Below are 17,873 nucleotides of genomic sequence, written 5' to 3' on the forward strand. Positions count from 1 at the left end.
GATAGAGACAAAGAAAATCATAATACATTGTACAGAAAACTACAGAAACTCGGCTCCCCCAAATACTCCCATATTATCAAGAAATCTTGGACTTCAAAGATCCTCCAGCTCCCCTCTTTCCCATTATCCATCTTGTGGATAATTCAGGCTAAGTATTATTTCTCCCCGGCCCTCAGTTGTCCCAATTTCATTGTTAACTCAAAGAAACCCAACCTGGAATTCTGGAAATCCAAATTCTCTGTCCCTCTTTACTTTAATTTCAATCCCTCTGACAGGTACCAGTGTGTTTAACTCGATCCTGATTGTTTCATTAACTGGTCGGTTTATGGAGTTTGTGTCAGTGCCTTGATTAAAAAAAGTTCAGATCAGTAGTGACCCAGGAGATGTCCTCACTCTCCTGAGCACATTAACCATTTCATGTAGTGATGTTGTTAACGTGACTGAGCGTGTCTGAGACCCGTTCTTCAGTGCATCTTCATCATGCATTCCACATACGAGTTGCCTCACACGCAACATATCACATTTACACACAGCGGTTTCCCAAAATCATCCCAAACGTGACATCAAATACAAACCATTCCTGCACTTTCAGTCTGTCTTATCAACAGATCGGGGGGTGTCTGGGGGTCTTTGCTACTCTCCCCCTGCACGGTCCCGATGTCTCGGGTATTGATCAGGTAATGACAATCAATTGTAACACACCTAAGTACCACTAGTTAACTTTACAAGCACAACCTCACCTAAAGTACTATTAGCGATCTAAAGACCCCACGATCCTTAAAACAGCAAAGCTCTGAGCTCTGACCCAGGAGTGACATCATCAGAGGGGGCAGGCCCGGGAGTGACATCATCAGAGGGGCAGACCCGGGAGTGACATCATCAGAGGGGGCAGGCCCGGGAGTGACATCATCAGAGGGGGCAGACCCAGGAGTGACATCATCAGAGGGGGCAGACCCGGGAGTGACATCATCAGAGGGGGCAGGCCCGGGAGTGACATCATCAGAGGGGGCAGGCCCGGGAGTGACATCATCAGAGGGGCAGACCCGGGAGTGACATCATCAGAGGGGGCAGGCCCGGGAGTGACATCATCAGAGGGGGCAGACCCAGGAGTGACATCATCAGAGGGGGCAGACCCGGGAGTGACATCATCAGAGGGGCAGACCCGGGAGTGACATCATCAGAGGGGCAGACCCAGGAGTGACATCATCAGAGGGGCAGACCTGAGAGTGATATCATCAGAGGGGGCAGGCCCGGGAGTGACATCATCAGAGGGGGCAGGCCCGGGAGTGACATCATCAGAGGGGGCAGACCCGGGAGTGACATCATCAGAGGGGCAGACCCGGGAGTGACATCATCAGAGGGGGCAGACCCGGGAGTGACATCATCAGAGGGGGCAGGCCCGGGAGTGACATCATCAGAGGGGGCAGACCCAGGAGTGACATCATCAGAGGGGGCAGACCCGGGAGTGACATCATCAGAGGGGGCAGGCCCGGGAGTGACATCATCAGAGGGGGCAGACCCGGGAGTGACATCATCAGAGGGGCAGACCCGGGAGTGACATCATCAGAGGGGGCAGGCCCGGGAGTGACATCATCAGAGGGGGCAGACCCAGGAGTGACATCATCAGAGGGGGCAGACCCGGGAGTGACATCATCAGAGGGGCAGACCCGGGAGTGACATCATCAGAGGGGCAGACCCAGGAGTGACATCATCAGAGGGGCAGACCTGAGAGTGATATCATCAGAGGGGGCAGGCCCGGGAGTGACATCATCAGAGGGGCAGGCCCAGGAGTGACATCATCAGAGGGGCAGACGCAGGAGTGACATCATCAGAGGGGCAGACCCAGGAGTGACATCATCAGAGGGGAAGACCTGAGAGTGACATCATCAGAGGGGGCAGGCCCAGGAGTGACATCATCAGAGGGGCAGACCCGGGAGTGACATCATCAGAGGGGCAGACCCAGGAGTGACATCATGGAGGGGATTGAGAAACCGGAAATGCCATCTTCAGAGTCCCCTGATCATCTTAACTGGGAGTGACATCATCCGAGTCTCAGATATCAGGATTAATTAAACAGTTTTAAGGATTTATTCCTACAATAAAATGCTGGAAACACGGGTTCAGTGAATGTGGTTTGAAATGTGTGTAAATGTCTCAGTGAGTCAGTGACCCGGTGAAATGACAGAGTCCCGGCCTCGTAGTCTAACTGAACTCGGATCCTGCTGTTAGACGGGGTCGGTGGGAGGTCAGAGCTCCGGTAATTGTGCCAAACTCTGAGAAAATCAGCAGAAAATCCCAAACACCAGGATTTACTGCTGAGCCTAAGATCGGAGTTGCTCCCATTCCTCTCTGCACTCCCACACACAATCCCTATTCCCCAACGATTCCCATCAGTCTCCACATCCCAGGAATGGGATCCTGAGGAGAAACTCTGGGAGCAGAGGACTTGAGGACAGTCTTTAAACCTCTCTGGGTGAGGTGGGTAGGGCTGTTTCCGTTCAGTCCATGTTACTGATCTCAGATCATCAGACAGAACCAAGTTCCAGTTTACTGTCTTTGGATCCAGGCTCATCGGTGACCTTTGCCCTAGAGAGGAGAGAAGAGATTGGTCAGACAGGGTGATTCCATTCAGATCAATGATTGACAGCTGCAGGGTGGGAGTGTCAGTATTTCCCAGACAGTGTCAGCCCCATATTACCTCTTAGACTGGATTCATCCCATGTTAAATCAATGGCCATCAATCAGAATCCCTGTTAAATCTCACCAATAACCTGCTCACCGATGCTCGGTTCGGGTTCTGCCGGGACCGCTCGGCTCCAGACCTCATTACAGCCTTGATCCAAACATGGACAAAAGAGCTGAATTCCAGAGGTGAGGTGAGAGTGACTGCCCTTGACATCAAGGCAGCATTTGACCGAGTGTGGCACCAAGGAGCCCGAGTAAAATTGATGCCAAAGGAAATCAGGGGGAAAACTCTCCAGTAGCTGGAGTCACACCTAGTACAAAGGAAGATGGTAGTGGTTGTTGGAGGCCAATCATCACAGTCCCAGGGCATTGCTGCAGGAGTTCCTCAGGGCAGTGTCCTAGGCCCAACCATCTTCAGCTGCTTCATCAATGATCTTCCCTCCATCATAAGGTCAGAAGGGGGTTGTTCGCTGATGATTGCACAGTGTTCAGTTGCATTCACAACCCCTCAGATAATGAAGCAGTCCGAGCCCACATGCAACAAGACCTGGACAACATCCAAGCTTGGGCTGATAAGTGGCAAGTAACATTCACACCAGAGAAGTGCCAGGCAATGACCATCTCCAATAAGAGAGAGTCTAACCACCTCCCCTTGACATTCAACGGCATTACCATCGCCGAATCCCCCACCATCAACATCCTGGGGGTCACCATTGACCAGAAACTTAACTGGACCAGCCACATAAATACTGTGGCTGCAAGAGCAGGTCAGAGGCTGGGTATTCTGCGGCGAGTGACTCACCTCCTGACTCCCAAAGCCTTTCCACCATCTACAAGGCACAAATCAGGAGTGTGATGGAATACTCTCCACTTGCCTGGATGAGTGCAGCTCCAACAACACTCAAGAAGCTCAACACCATCCAGGACAAAGCAGCCCGCTTGATTGGCACCCCATCCACCACCCTAAACATTCACTCCCTTCACCACCGGCGCACCGTGGCTGCAGTGTGTACCATCCACAGGATGCACTGCAGCAACTTGCCAAGGCTTCTTCGACAGCACCTCCCAAACCTGCGACCTCTACCACCTAGAAGGACAAGGGCAGCAGGCACATGGGAACAACACCACCTGCACGTTCCCCTCCAAGTCACACACCATCCCGACTTGGAAATATATCGCCGTTCCTTCATCGTCGCTGGGTCAAAATTCTGGAACTCCCTTCCCAACAGCACTGTGGGAGAAACTTCACCACATGGACTGCAGCGGTTCTAGAAGGCGGCTCACCACCACCTTCTTAAGGGCAATTAGGGATGGGCAATAAATGCCGGCCTCGCCAGCGACGCCCACATCCCATGAATTCATAAAAACAAATTTAAAAATAGCAGTGTGTGGGTCCCAGTGCTGTACACTCAGTGCAAACACTGCAGTGGAGACACACGGTCACAGTCAGTTTAATCACACAAGCCCCTGGCACTGTGCTCGCGTTCTCCCAGACACAATGGAGGGGATTCACCGGCACACAACACATCCCACAGACTCACAGTTCCAGCCCCACAATCTCAGCACCGGCTGTACTGGGAACACACAGCTCACAGGAGGGAGGATTCAGTGGGGAATTGAGGGGAATCTGATCTCCCTTCTGTCCATTAAACTGTTGCTCCCTGTTCACTCTGAATTCACCAACACTCCCTCTGGACCCGGGTCTGAGACTCGGACCAATTCCGAGCTGTGAGGAGGGAACAGGAGCAGGAACTCGACCCTCGAATCCCTCGCACTGAACCCAGACTGAAGAAACATCACTGAAATAGTTAGGGTTAAATAGAAATTAATGATCCCCGTTTAAGATTATAGACACACCTTGGAATATTCCCGCTCTCCCCCTGATCCCAGTCCCCTGCTCGATGACGATCCCTGGGACAGGGGCTGCCCCTGTTGAGCTGATTCTGCCTCCTCCCCAGAGCACAGATACTGACAGCCCTGTGAGGGACGGTGTCCCTTTAAGAGACACACTGATTGGCTGTGTGTAACTCTGCTGTTAGCGAAGGGTTAATCAAATGGGACTGTTATTGATTCCTCTTTATATTAATTTAACTGTGTTCAGTAACTTTTCAATTGGAACTGATCTGACCAGCAGTTTGATTCTCCCTTTGATATGGACAGACCCTGTAACAAGACCTTAGGAGGCGTGTCGGTGCGAGTGGAACGGCATCTTGTAAACTCTTCGTCTTTGAACTTCACAGGGACATGAGAGAGGTGGGAATGGTGGTTCGTTGTCTGTAATGTTGAAGCTGGTTGTATTGAGACATAAACAGCTGTCTGTAAAGGCCCCCCTGGAAGGAGACCCCTGTCGAAAGGAACACGGCCCAGTGTGAGGAACAGCAACACGTGCACTGGAGGGTTAGAATGTCTTTGATGGTTCTGTAACTGACCTCATCCTAAGGATTTGATTGACAGATCAATCAGGATGTGGGAATCATTGACAGGGGACATGAAAGGAACAAGAGGTAATACTAAAACATAACAGGATTGGGAAAAACGATAAACAGTCGGAGTGGGAAGAGAGAGCTCAGAATCTGATGGGGCCTGACCAGCCGACCATTTCACTGTTAACGTCTGGATTCTCCGGGTTAAAAACTCCTGAGTGCTGTTGTTGTGTATGTTTAATTATTGTCAATAATAGTTATCATATGCTTAATAAACCTGTGACTATCCACCTGTAATACTGTGAACCCCAGTATTTTGACCATTAATTATCAGTAAGAACATCGTTCCTCTGACCCGCCCCTCCCTGACCCATGGGGGGTGAAGCTCTGGCCCATTACAGTGAGGAGTGTTTAAAGCAGGTGTGACTGGGGACTGAGGATTAATCTCAGGCTCCTGATCCACACACACAGGGACCTGATATTAAAGTTCGGGGATATTCCCAACTGTCGAAACACAACAAACCCGACCTGCTCTCAGTCCCTTATATTGGAGAAAAGCTGCACGTTCTCACCAATGATTCCCAATATGTCTGAGTGATACTTTTCCAATCCATTCAGCCTCTTCTGGATAAGTTGAGATATATTGGACAGGTTCAGGGTGAGCGCTGGAACATCTGGGTCTGTGACTCTCTGAGTCTCAATCACTCTGGAATGAAAGAGGAGAGAATGTTTTTATCAGTGGGGACATTTCAGATCAGAAACCCAAAGGGGAACGAGTGATCAGTGCAACAACCTGCACCCCTTCTAATGCTCGTACTGAGACCCCGCAGCAACCCATCCTGAAAATGGCAGAATCCCGGGATTTGCAGTCTCCCTGCATTCACACTGATCTCCACACGTGCAGTGGGATCCTGGTTTGCTGCCACTTCAGCTCAGTTTGTGATTTTCAAAGCCGTCTGTGTTCAGTCCAGCCCTCATCTTTCCATTATTAATAATTATTATTATCCCGAGGGTTTCCAGGCTGTGCTCCCCCCTCTCTGCAGGATCACACTCTCTACAATCATGTGAAGTGAGGAGAGGAGAAGGAACAGCCTCCCAGGGACCTGGGATCAGGGGGATTCCCTCACTGAGGGTCCAGTCACACTGACATTACTGGGAAATCTCAGCACTTACTTATTTCTCTGTTAGTGGATAGAATGAGCCAATCACAACACATTTTACTGTCACTCTGACACTGGGACCTGCCCCTCTCCTCATTTCTCCATGGGCTGGTTGATGGAACAAGCCAATCACACAGCACTTACTGACCCAATGGAATAAAGCTGTCACTGACACACATGGAGCCTTTCGGAAGCCTCGGTTAGATACAGGTCACTGCAGGTTTCTCTCTCTCTCACTTCCTGTCTAACAGGTTCCTGAGAAGCTCGACACACCGATGGAACAGCCCAGGTCACTCCCATTTCCCACAGGCTGCCTGAGCCAATAACCCCTCAAACCACAGTTAAACATCACTCAATATTCCCACCATTTGAAAGCACCTTATCTGGGAAGGTTTCCAAGCGGTGATTCTACTTTCACTCTTCTCCCAGATACAGGGGAAGGTTCCCTATCAGCAGCAGGTACTGTATGACTGAGAGGAACTTACCTGGAAAGGAGCTGCTTCGAGTTCTGTGAATAAAGAGAGGAGATCAAATCAGTCAACGAACAAATCAACACCCAATGGAACCAAAGAGTGAATTTGGGATTGAGAGTAAAGAGTTCAGTGTATAACAGTAGGTGGGGCCAGTCACAGGAATGGGCAATAATCCCACATTTCACTGCACTCCATCCTGGGGCAGCACCAACACTCCGAGGGCAGGGCCGAGGGGGCAGCGCCAACACTCCGAGGGCAGGGCCGAGGGGGCAGCGCCAACACTCCCAGGGCAGGGCTGAGGGGGCAGCGCCAACACTCCCAGGGCAGGGCTGAGGGGGCAGCGCCAACATTCCGAGGGCAGGGCCGAGGGGGCAGCGCCAACACTCCCAGGGCAGGGCCGAGGGGGCAGCGCCAACACTCCCAGGGCAGGGCCGAGGGGGCAGCGCCAACACTCCCAGGGCAGGGCCGAGGGGGCAGCGCCAACACTCCGAGGGCAGGGCCGAGGGGGCAGCGCCAACACTCCGAGGGCAGGGCTGAGGGGGCAGCGCCAACACTCCGAGGGCAGGGCCGAGGGGGCAGCGCCAACACTCCGAGGGCAGGGCCGAGGGGGCAGCACCAACACTCCGAGGGCAGGGCTGAGGGGGCAGCACCAACACTCCCAGGGCAGGGCTGAGGGGGCAGCACCAACACTCCCAGGGCAGGGCTGAGGGGGCAGCGCCAACACTCCCAGGGCAGGGCTGAGGGGGCAGCGCCAACACTCCGAGGGCAGGTTAAAACTTGGGGTGTGTTGTCCCACAGGGATCGGTGCTGAGACCAATGCTGTTCACCATTTACATAAATGATTTGGACTCGGGAATCGGAAGCACAATTTCAAAATTTGCGGACAGCACAAAATTGGAGGTGTCGTTAATACTGAGGAGACTGCGACAAAATACAGGAAGACATTAATAAACTTGCGGAATGGGTGTGTAATTGGCAAATGAATTTCAATATAGTTCGGTGTGAGGCATTACATTTTGGTTGGAATAATAAGGAGGCCTCAAACTCCTTGGAAAACAAGAGTCTAAATAGCGCACAGGGATCTCGAGGCTCCAGATACACAAATCACTAAAAGTAGCGACGCAGGTTAATTAGGCCATAAAAAAAGCAAAGGACTGGTTTTCATTTCTCGAGGGATAGAATTTATGTTAAAATTGTATAGAATTTTGGTTAGACCACACTTGCAGTATTGTGAATAGTTCTGGTCTCCATATTATAAAAAGGATATTGAGGCACTGGAGAAGGTGCAGAAACGATTTATTGGAATGATACCAGAACTGAGAGGTGATACCTATCAGGAAAGACTGAATCATAGAATCATGGAAAATTTACGGCACAGAAGGAGGCCATTTGGCCCATTGTGTCCGGGCCGGCCGACAATGAGCCACCCAGCCTAATCCCACTTTCCAGCACTTGGTCCGTGGCCTTGTAAGTCACAGCACTTCAGGTGCACGTCCAGGTACTTTTTAAATGAGTTGAGGGTTTCTGCCTCTCCCATCCATTCAGGCAGTGAGTTCCAGACTCCCACCATCCTCTGGGTGAAAAAATGTTTCCTCAGCTCCCCTCTAATCCTTCTACCAATTACTTTAAATCTATGCCCTCTGACCTCTCTGCTAAGGGAAATAGGTCCTTCCTATCCACTCTATCTGGGCCCCTCATAATTTTGTACACTTCAATTAAATCACCGTTCAGCTTGCTCTGTTCCAAAGAGAACAACCCCAGCCTATCCAATCTTTCCTCATAGCTAAACTTCTCCAGTCCTGGCAACATCCTCGTAAATCTCCTCTGTATCCTCTCTAGTGCAATTACATCCTTCCTGTAATGTGGTGACCAGAACTGTACACAGTTACTCAAGCTGTGGACGAACAGTGTTTTATGTAGTCCCAGTATAACCTCCCTGCTCTTATATTCTATGCCTTGGCTAATAAAGGAAAGTATTCCATATGCCTTCTTAACCACCTTATCTACCTGTCCTGCTACCTTTAGGGATCTGTGGACATGTACTCCAAGGTCCCTCACTTCCTCTACACCTTTCAGTATCCTCCCATTTATCGTGTATTCCCTTGCCTTGTTTGCATTCCCCAAATGCATTCCCTCACACTTCTCTGGATTGAATTCCATTTGTCACTTTTCTGCCCACCTGACCAGTCCATTGATATCTTCCTGCAGTCGACAGCTTTCCTCCTCACTATCAACCACATGGCCAATTTTTGTAACATCTGCAAACTTCTTAATCATGCCCCCTACATTTAAGTCCAAATCATTAATATATATCACAAAAAACAGGCTGGGGCTCTTTTCTCTAGAAAGTGAAGACTGAGGGGTGACCTGATTGAGGTCTTTAAGATGATGAAAGGGTTTAATAGGGTAGACTTAGAGAAGATGTTTCCACTTGTGGGGGAGACCAGAAATAGGGGCCATAAATATAATTTTATCCCCTCAACTCCTCCACTGCTTGATCAATTCTGTTAAATAATGAGACTTTATTGTGTCACTGAGGTTACAGCCCCTGATCCGTGGTTTTGCCAGATATTCAGAGTTGAAGAGCAACATAAAAACTCGAAAAGGACACTTACTTAATGGATTAGGTCCAAGAGTGTATTTTAATAGACATTAATAAATCCAAGAGGGAATTCAGGAGAAACTTCTTAACCCGGAGAGTGGTGAGAATGTGGAACTCACCATCACAAGGAGTAGTTGAGGTGAACAGCACAGATATATTTAAAGGGAAGCTCGATAAACACATGGGGGAGAAAGGAATAGAAGGAGATACCAATAGGGTGAGATGAATTAGAGAGGGAGGAGGTTCGTGTGGAGCATAAACACCGGCAGAGACATGATGGGCCGAATGGCCTGTTTCTGTGCTGCAGATTCTATGAAATTGTATATAACTTCTCGGGCAGGGCTGAGGGGGCAGCGCCAACACTCCGAGGGCAGGGCTGAGGGGGCAGCGCCAACACTCCGAGGGCAGGGCTGAGGGGGCAGCGCCAACACTCCGAGGGCAGGGCTGAGGGGGCAGCGCCAACACTCCGAGGGCAGGGCTGAGGGGGCAGCGCCAACACTCCCAGGGCAGGGCTGAGGGGGCAGCGCCAACACTCCCAGGGCAGGGCTGAGGGGGCAGCGCCAACACTCCCAGGGCAGGGCTGAGGGGGCAGCGCCAACACTCCCAGGGCAGGGCTGAGGGGGCAGCGCCAACACTCCCAGGGCAGGGCTGAGGGGGCAGCGCCAACACTCCCAGGGCAGGGCTGAGGGGGCAGCGCCAACACTCCCAGGGCAGGGCTGAGGGGGCAGCGCCAACACTCCGAGGGCAGGGCTGAGGGGGCAGCGCCAACACTCCCAGGGCAGGGCTGAGGGGGCAGCGCCAACACTCCCAGGGCAGGGCTGAGGGGGCAGCGCCAACACTCCCAGGGCAGGGCTGAGGGGGCAGCGCCAACACTCCCAGGGCAGGGCTGAGGGGGCAGCGCCAACACTCCCAGGGCAGGGCTGAGGGGGCAGCGCCAACACTCCGAGGGCAGGGCTGAGGGGGCAGCGCCAACACTCCCAGGGCAGGGCTGAGGGGGCAGCGCCAACACTCCCAGGGCAGGGCTGAGGGGGCAGCGCCAACACTCCCAGGGCAGGGCTGAGGGGGCAGCGCCAACACTCCCAGGGCAGGGCTGAGGGGGCAGCGCCAACACTCCGAGGGCAGGGCTGAGGGGGCAGCGCCAACACTCCGAGGGCAGGGCTGAGGGGGCAGCGCCAACACTCCCAGGGCAGGGCTGAGGGGGCAGCGCCAACACTCCGAGGGCAGGGCTGTGGGGGCAGCGCCAACACTCCGAGGGCAGGGCTGATGGGGCAGCACCAATTCTGGGACCCACCAACAATCTTCAAACAATTCATCCCTCTCACCAGCCTCACAGAAACGCCCCATTCCCCAGACATGGCCCTGTTTATATTGAAGATGTACCTGAATAAAGGAGAGATGGTCCCTCTGTACCAGACTCTGGGTTTCTCCATCTATTAATGTAATCTGTTCCATCCTCTTGTTTAATGCTTCAGAACAGCTTCTAATCTGAGAGAGAGCTCGGAGCCCCTCCTCATCGATCAGTTTCAGTGCGTATTCTTCATCTTCTTCCAGCTGTCTCCTCCATTCAGAGAAGCTCTTCGATAGCTTTCCTTTCAGCTCATTGATTCGTGTCTGAAACCCAAACCAACTCTCATGACAAACGGCCCTTCCACACAGCTCTTACCCTGAGCACACGGCACTTTCCAGGGACGGGACAGTTTGTTTCGATCACTACTCGATCACCCGTTAAAGATAGACAAACAGTGGGGGAGGGTCTACTGGGAGAGAAAACAGAGTTTAACGAGTGTTGCCTTGAGCCTTGAGTTTAATAGAAAGAGCACTGTATTTAGACTGTGTATGGCACTGCCACCTGGTCCATCCACACCTGGAGTGATGGGTCCAGTTTTGGTGCCCACACCTGGTGAAGGAGATTGAGACTCTGGAGAGGACGGTGGCCAGAATGACACGTAGTCTGATGGATTTTAGTTCTGAAGATCGGCTCCAAGAGGGAGGGCGATTTAGAGAAAGGCAGGCCGAGAGGGACATGATTGAGGTTTTTAAAATGATCGAGGGATTATTGGACTCACTCGTTGGGTGAGGTACTTGAGATGGATCGGGATGGTAGGACTAGAGGGCCTGTGTATAAAATCCATAGGCACAGAGTTAGGTTAGACCCCAGAGTCCTCGATCTCTGGAACAGACTCCCTGAACATGTCGGGGGTATGGAGTCACTCCCACCCTTTAAAAGGGAGCTGGGGAGGAATTTCCCAGAGTTTGTCCTGAATTGTCTGCAGGTGTTTTTTCTCTCTTCTGTTTGCCTTTCCCAGGTGAGTCCATGGTTCGGGGTGGATCAGTGGTGTGTGTGATTGAACCCTGTCTGCATGGGGCAGGCTCGCTGGGGCTAATGGTCTTTTCTTCCTCTTCCTTTCTATGTTCATCTGATACAGGCTTCAGGGCAAGTCTCCAACTCCCAGCCTCTGACTGTGTCTGTTTCAGGAAATCCAGTGCCCAAGTGATGTAATAATATTCCCTGGGAGGTGCAGGGAGAGTTAAGCAGCTCCCCCTCACATCAAACACACGGGGAACTCAGTGTAATCAGTGACTCGGCCCCAACACAACCAGTCTGGTTTGGAAGGCCTGTTTCTGATGTGCTCATTGACTCAGTGGGGAGAGAAACCCTTTCTAAATCCAGTCCCAGTTTACCCACCTTTATTTCAGCTTCTGATCTCTCCAAGTCTCGCTGTTTGCTGGAACAATTCTGCTGGACTCCCCGAAGACTCTCGATTTCTCTCTCCAATTCTTCCTGTAAAGGTAATTGGAAAGTGTTTAAAAGGGATTGAAACTGGAATGTAAAAGGGAAATGATTCCGTTCCAGGAGTGACCCCACTGGGTGTGGATAGAAAGTGGTTTGGGGGATTCTCAGTGTCTGGGCCCTGAGCAGAAATATTCCCTTCTGTGGCTCTCAGTAAAGAGGCGCTCCCTGCCCTGTATAAACTGAGGAACCACACACACACCGGCTTCTTTTCACACTGACTCACCGTGTGCTGCATTTTCACACGGACTCAGCTCCTCCATTTCCAGGAATCAGCCGAGGGGAAAGGGAGACAGACTCAGTCACACCAGCATTTCTCAAACACCAATTCCCTCTTGTTGTGAGAAACAGTTTCTCCCCCCAGCCCCTGAGTCTCCCCCCGTGGGTGTCCCTCACTCCCCCCACCGGTGATGGTCCTCTCCCTGCTGGTCAGATGGCAGAATACCCCAGCGTTACACAGGGCTACAACATGCTCTGCTCTACAGCCCTATGCCATGGAGTGCCAGTTCTCACAGGTACCCACACAGTGAATTACTGAGCTCGACAGTGCCCTCACCAGGAGGGGCTGAGTGTGGGTGAGGGGCAGTCATTGTGGGCCACTCTCATACCCGTCCCATTGCCCACCCTGTTCTCTCAGACAGACTGTAAGAGAAAGGGGAGGGAGCAAATCTGACTGACAAAAAACAAACAGCTGTCAACCCAGACCCGGGGCAGCAAGAAAACACTGGGCTAAATCAGCACTGTCTGCAATCAGTTCTAATTAATGTTGGTCATTAACAGGAAAACTCTCCCTCACTGTATTTAATATCAGGAATTGTGTCACTCACCTTAATTGCAGCTTGTGCCTGATCCAGGCTCAGCAGTGTGTGGGAATTATGTTTCCCTGTTATTGTACAGGAAACACACACACACTCTGCATCATCTTTACAGTAGAATTCAAGGATCTTCTTATGGTGAACGCACTGCCTGTCTGTAAGATCAGCCACAGGTTCGATTAGGGTGTGATCTTTGTCGGCCCCTTTCAATAAATGTGGTTTTAAATCATAGAATCATAGAAGTTACAACATGGAAACAGGCCCTTCGGTCCAACATGTCCATGTCGCCCAGTTTATACCACTAAGCTAGTCCCAATTGCCTGCACTTGGCCCATATCCCTCTATACCCATCTTACCCATGTAACTGTCCAAATGCTTTATAAAAGACAAAATTGTACCCGCCTCTACTACTGCCTCTGGCAGCTCGTTCCAGACACTCACCACCCTTTGAGTGAAAAAATTGCCCCTCTGGACCCTTTTGTATCTCTCCCCTCTCACCTTAAATCTATGTCCCCTCGTTATAGACTCCCCTACCTTTGGGAAAAGATTTTGACTATCTACCTTATCTATGCCCCTCATTATTTTATAGACTTCTATAAGTTCACCCCTTAACCTCCTACTCTCCAAAAAAAGTCCCAGTCTATCTAACCTCTCCCTATAAGTCAAACCATCAAGATCCCGTTGCAATCATAGATAACCTTCTTCACTGTCCACAATGCCACCAATCTTGGTGTCATCTGCAAACTTACTAACCATGCCTCCTAAATTCTCATCCAAATCGTTAATATAAATAACAAATAACAGCGGACCCAGCACCGATCCCTGAGGCACACCGCTGGACACAGGCTTTAGTTTGAAAAACAACCCTCTACAACCACCCTCTGTCTTCTGTCGTCAAGCCAATTTTGTATCCAATTGGCTACCTCACCTTGGATCCCGTGAGATTTAACCTTATGTAACAACCTACCATGCGGTACCTTGTCAAAGGCTTTGCTGAAGTCCATGTAGATCACGTCTACTGCACAGCCCTCATCTATCTTCTTGGTTAGCCCTTCAAAAAACTCAATCAAATTCGTGAGACATGATTTTCCTCTCACAAAACCATGCTGACTGTTCCTAATCAGTCCCTGCCTCTCCAAATGCCTGTAGATCCTGTCCCTCAGAATACCCTCTAACAACTTACCCACTACAGATGTCAGGCTCACCGGTCTGTAGTTCCCAGGCTTTTCCCTGCCGTCCTTCTTAAACAAAGGCACAACATTTGCTACCCTCCAATCTTCAGGCACCTCACCTGTAGCTGTCGATGATTCAAATATCTCTGCTAGGGGACCTGCAATTTCCTCCCTAACCTCCCATAACGTCCTGGGATACATTTCATCAGGTCCCGGAGATTTATCTACCTTGATGCGCATTAAGACTTCCAGCACCTCCCTCTCTGTAATATGTACACTCCTCAAGACATCACTATTTATTTCCCCAAGTTCCCTAACATCCATGCCTTTCTCAATCGTAAATACCGATGTGAAATATTCATTTAGGATCTCACCCATCTCTTGTGGTTCCGCACATAGATGACCTTGTTGATCCTTAAGAGGCCCTACTCTCTCCCAAGTTACTCTTTTGCCCTTTATGTATTTGTAGAAGCTCTTTGGATTCGCCTTTGCTTTATCTGCCAAAGCAATCTCATGTCCCCTTTTTGCCCTCCTGATTTCTCTCTTAACTCTACTCCGGCAATCTCTATACTCTTCAAGGGATCCACTTGATCCCAGCTGCCGATGCATGTCATATGCCTCCTTCTTCTTTTTGACCAGGGCCTCAATCTCCCGAGTCATCCAAGGTTCCCTACTTCTACCAGCCTTGCCCTTCACTTTATAAGGAATGTGCTTACCCTGAAGGGAGCAAAGAGATGTTTCACATTTCAGACACATTGGGCATGATTTTCGCCTTAAAAAACGGGTGGGTTGGGGACGGGGTGCATTAAAAATTGCAACAATTTAAAACCCGCCCCCAACCCGCCCCCAACCCGCCCATTTCTGGTTTTCCCAGGGGCGGGACGAGGGGCGGGACGAGGGGCGGGCGACCAACCCGCTCTCAGGAGGAGGGTTGGTCATTAAAAGCTTTCAAGGAGGCTGTGGGCCTCCATTTTGTCAGGTTTTGTGATTTTAGTCACTGGGGCCCGGGATTCCTGGGCCTTCTCCATCACACCGTGAGAGGAGGCGAGAAGGCCCGAAACTGCAGGTGAGTGCCTTTATAGCACAGCTTGTGGGCCCAGAGGAGCAGGAGTGCTTCCCCCCGGCCCGACAAGCCCACCTGCAGCGATGACCTCCGATCATGACCCCGCCACCCCTCGTTGACTGATCCCCCGGTGACTGACCCCCTATCCCCCTCCTGATGACCCCCGATTCCCCTCCCGATGACCCCCGATCCCCCTCCCGATGACCCCCGATCCCCCTCCCGATGATCCCCATCCCCCTCCCAATGACCCCCGATTCCCCTCCCGATGACCCTGATCCCCCTCCCCATGACGCCCGATACCCCTCCTGATGACTAACCCCCCAATGACTGATCCCCACCCCAATGACTAACTCCCCCCGACACCGCCAATGCCACCATGCCCCCCAATGCCCCCATGCCCACCGATGACCTTTACCCTCCCATCCATCCAATCTAAGGCTGACCTGAACACTTACCCCTTCCTTGCTCTGCTCCCATCTGACTGAGACCGGCCTGTCAATCAGGCTGGCCTGTCAGTCGGGAAACCGTCAAAAAAAAGACATCCTGACCTTAAAATTGTAAGGATGTCTGGGAAACCCGTACTTCCGGGTTTCCTCTCCGCAAATCGACCCGCACCCCCACCGCCCCCTTCCTGGCTCCTGGCTAAAATTACCCCCATCCTCAAAGCTGGGGATGGATTCTCGATGCAGTACTCACACAAGACATGGGCTGAATCAGCAGGAGGCTGTGACCGTGTGTATTTTTCCACAATATTACACAGCGTAACGTTTCTCTCCAGACTGGGCCTGGGGTTGAATTTCCGGTGACACTGAGGACACTCAAACCCTTCTGGGCCTGGTGTCTGGGCCCAAACTCCCTCAATACATTTCAAACAGAAACTGTGCTGACAGAACAAAACCACCGGGTCCTGGTACACCTGGAGACACACAGCACAGGTTAATTCATCCTCTAAAGCTCCGGGCTCCATTCCGACAGCTCCTGAAGCAGCTTTCACACAGAACAAGAGAGAGCGACGAACCAGAGCAGGAAGTGAAATTCTTATAAACACTCAGTGTCGGGAGTGACGGTGTTAATTTCATGATTCACCTTTGCTGAAGATTAACCCTTTCAGGCCTGCAGCAGCAGTTCAGAACAAAAATCAGAAACACACAGAAAAAATTTGTAATTTTAAGAATAACCTTTACAAATCCTGCAGAGAGGAAGGTGAAGGAGATCTCTGGGAGGAATGGAAAAATATACAGAAAAAGTTAAAAGGTTCATCAGAGGGGCAAAGAGAGATCAAACAAAGCAAACCAGCAGAGGCTACAAGTCTCAGTCAACCCAACACGAAACATGTCCAAACAACACAGAGCTGTGACCAACAAAGATAAAATAATGTTGTACATCAAATCCAAAACAGGAGAATACAGTCAGAGGAAGTCACGATCAAACTGTACAGGGTCTGGTCAGACCCACCTCGAGTACTGTGTCCAGTTCTGGTCAGTCCCACCTCGAGTACTGTGTCCAGTTCTGGTCAGACCCACCTCGAGGACTGTGTCCAGTTCTGGTCAGACCCACCTTGAGTACTGTGTCCAGTTCTGGTCAGACCCACCTCGAGTACTGTGTCCAGTTCTGGTCAGACCCACCTCGAGGACTGTGTCCAGTTCTGGTCAGACCCACCTTGAGTACTGTGTCCAGTTCTGGTCAGTCCCACATCGAGTACTGTATCCAGTTCTGTCAGTCATACCTCGAGTACTGTATCCAGTTCTGTCAGTCATACCTCGAGGACTGTGTCCAGTCCTGTCAGTCACACCTCGAGTACTGTATCCAGTTCTGTCAGTCATACCTCGAGTACTGTGTCCAGTTCTGGTCAGACTGCACCGCAATCAGCTTACAAGGGAGCTGATGGTCATTCAGGCATTCTTCACACTCTGCTGGGGACTAACCAAGTAGTACTGAGGACAAGGAGGATGGAGGTACTTGTAGGGGAACGGAGACTTAAGTGACCAGGACAGACATGATAAAGTGAACATTGCCCATGAATGTCCCACTGCTGGTGTACCCTAATCTGATAGGCATTCCATCTCAACAGCCAGGCCATCAATCAGCATCTGGCAGGATCCAGATCCTGATCCTGACACTTCAGCTCACTGTTTGGATCCAGAGAAACATAGAAAATAGGAACAGGAGTAGGCCATTCGGCCCTTCGAGCCTGCTCTGCCATTCAATATGATCCTCTATCTCAATACCATATTCTCGCTCTCTCCCCATACCCATAATGCCTTTTGTGTCTAGAAATCTATCTATCTCCTTCTTAAATATATTCAGTGACTTGGCCTCCACTGCCTTCTGTGGTAGAGAATTCCACAGGTTCACCACCCTCTGAGTGAAGAAATTTCTCCTCATCTCAGTCCTAAATGTTCTACCCTGTATCCTGAGACTGTGACCCCTGGGTCTCGACCCCCAGCCAGGGGAAACATCCTCCCTGCATCCAGTCTGTCGAGCCCTGTCAGAATTTAATACGTTTCAATGAGACCCCTCTCATTCTTCTAAACTCGAGTGAATACCGGCCTAGTCGACCCAATCTCTCCTCATACGACAGTCCTGCCATCCCAGGAATCAGTCTGGTGAACCTTCGCTGTACTCCCTCCATGGCAAGTATATCCTTTCTTAGGTAAGGAGACCAAAACTGCACACAATACTCCAGGTG

The 17,873-nt window shown here is 51.0% G+C and overlaps 1 protein-coding gene across 1 annotated transcript; it reads right to left on the minus strand.

Annotated features, from left to right (window-relative positions):
* Positions 1–818: 818 nt before the first annotated feature.
* Positions 819–16,202, minus strand: LOC137320142 (E3 ubiquitin-protein ligase TRIM39-like). The gene is made up of 7 exons (XM_067981893.1): positions 15,881–16,202; positions 12,962–13,104; positions 12,030–12,125; positions 10,724–10,954; positions 6,754–6,776; positions 5,681–5,814; positions 819–2,586 (listed from the first exon to the last, which is right to left on the minus strand). Exons 1-7 carry the CDS (start codon positions 16,149–16,151, stop codon positions 2,066–2,068), a joined length of 1,419 nt encoding a protein of 472 aa, XP_067837994.1. The 5' UTR covers positions 16,152–16,202; the 3' UTR covers positions 819–2,065.
* Between the last annotated feature and the right edge of the window lie 1,671 nt (positions 16,203–17,873).

Source organism: Heptranchias perlo, unplaced genomic scaffold (genome assembly GCF_035084215.1).
Source record: "Heptranchias perlo isolate sHepPer1 unplaced genomic scaffold, sHepPer1.hap1 HAP1_SCAFFOLD_985, whole genome shotgun sequence".
Lineage (NCBI taxonomy): Eukaryota > Metazoa > Chordata > Chondrichthyes > Hexanchiformes > Hexanchidae > Heptranchias > Heptranchias perlo.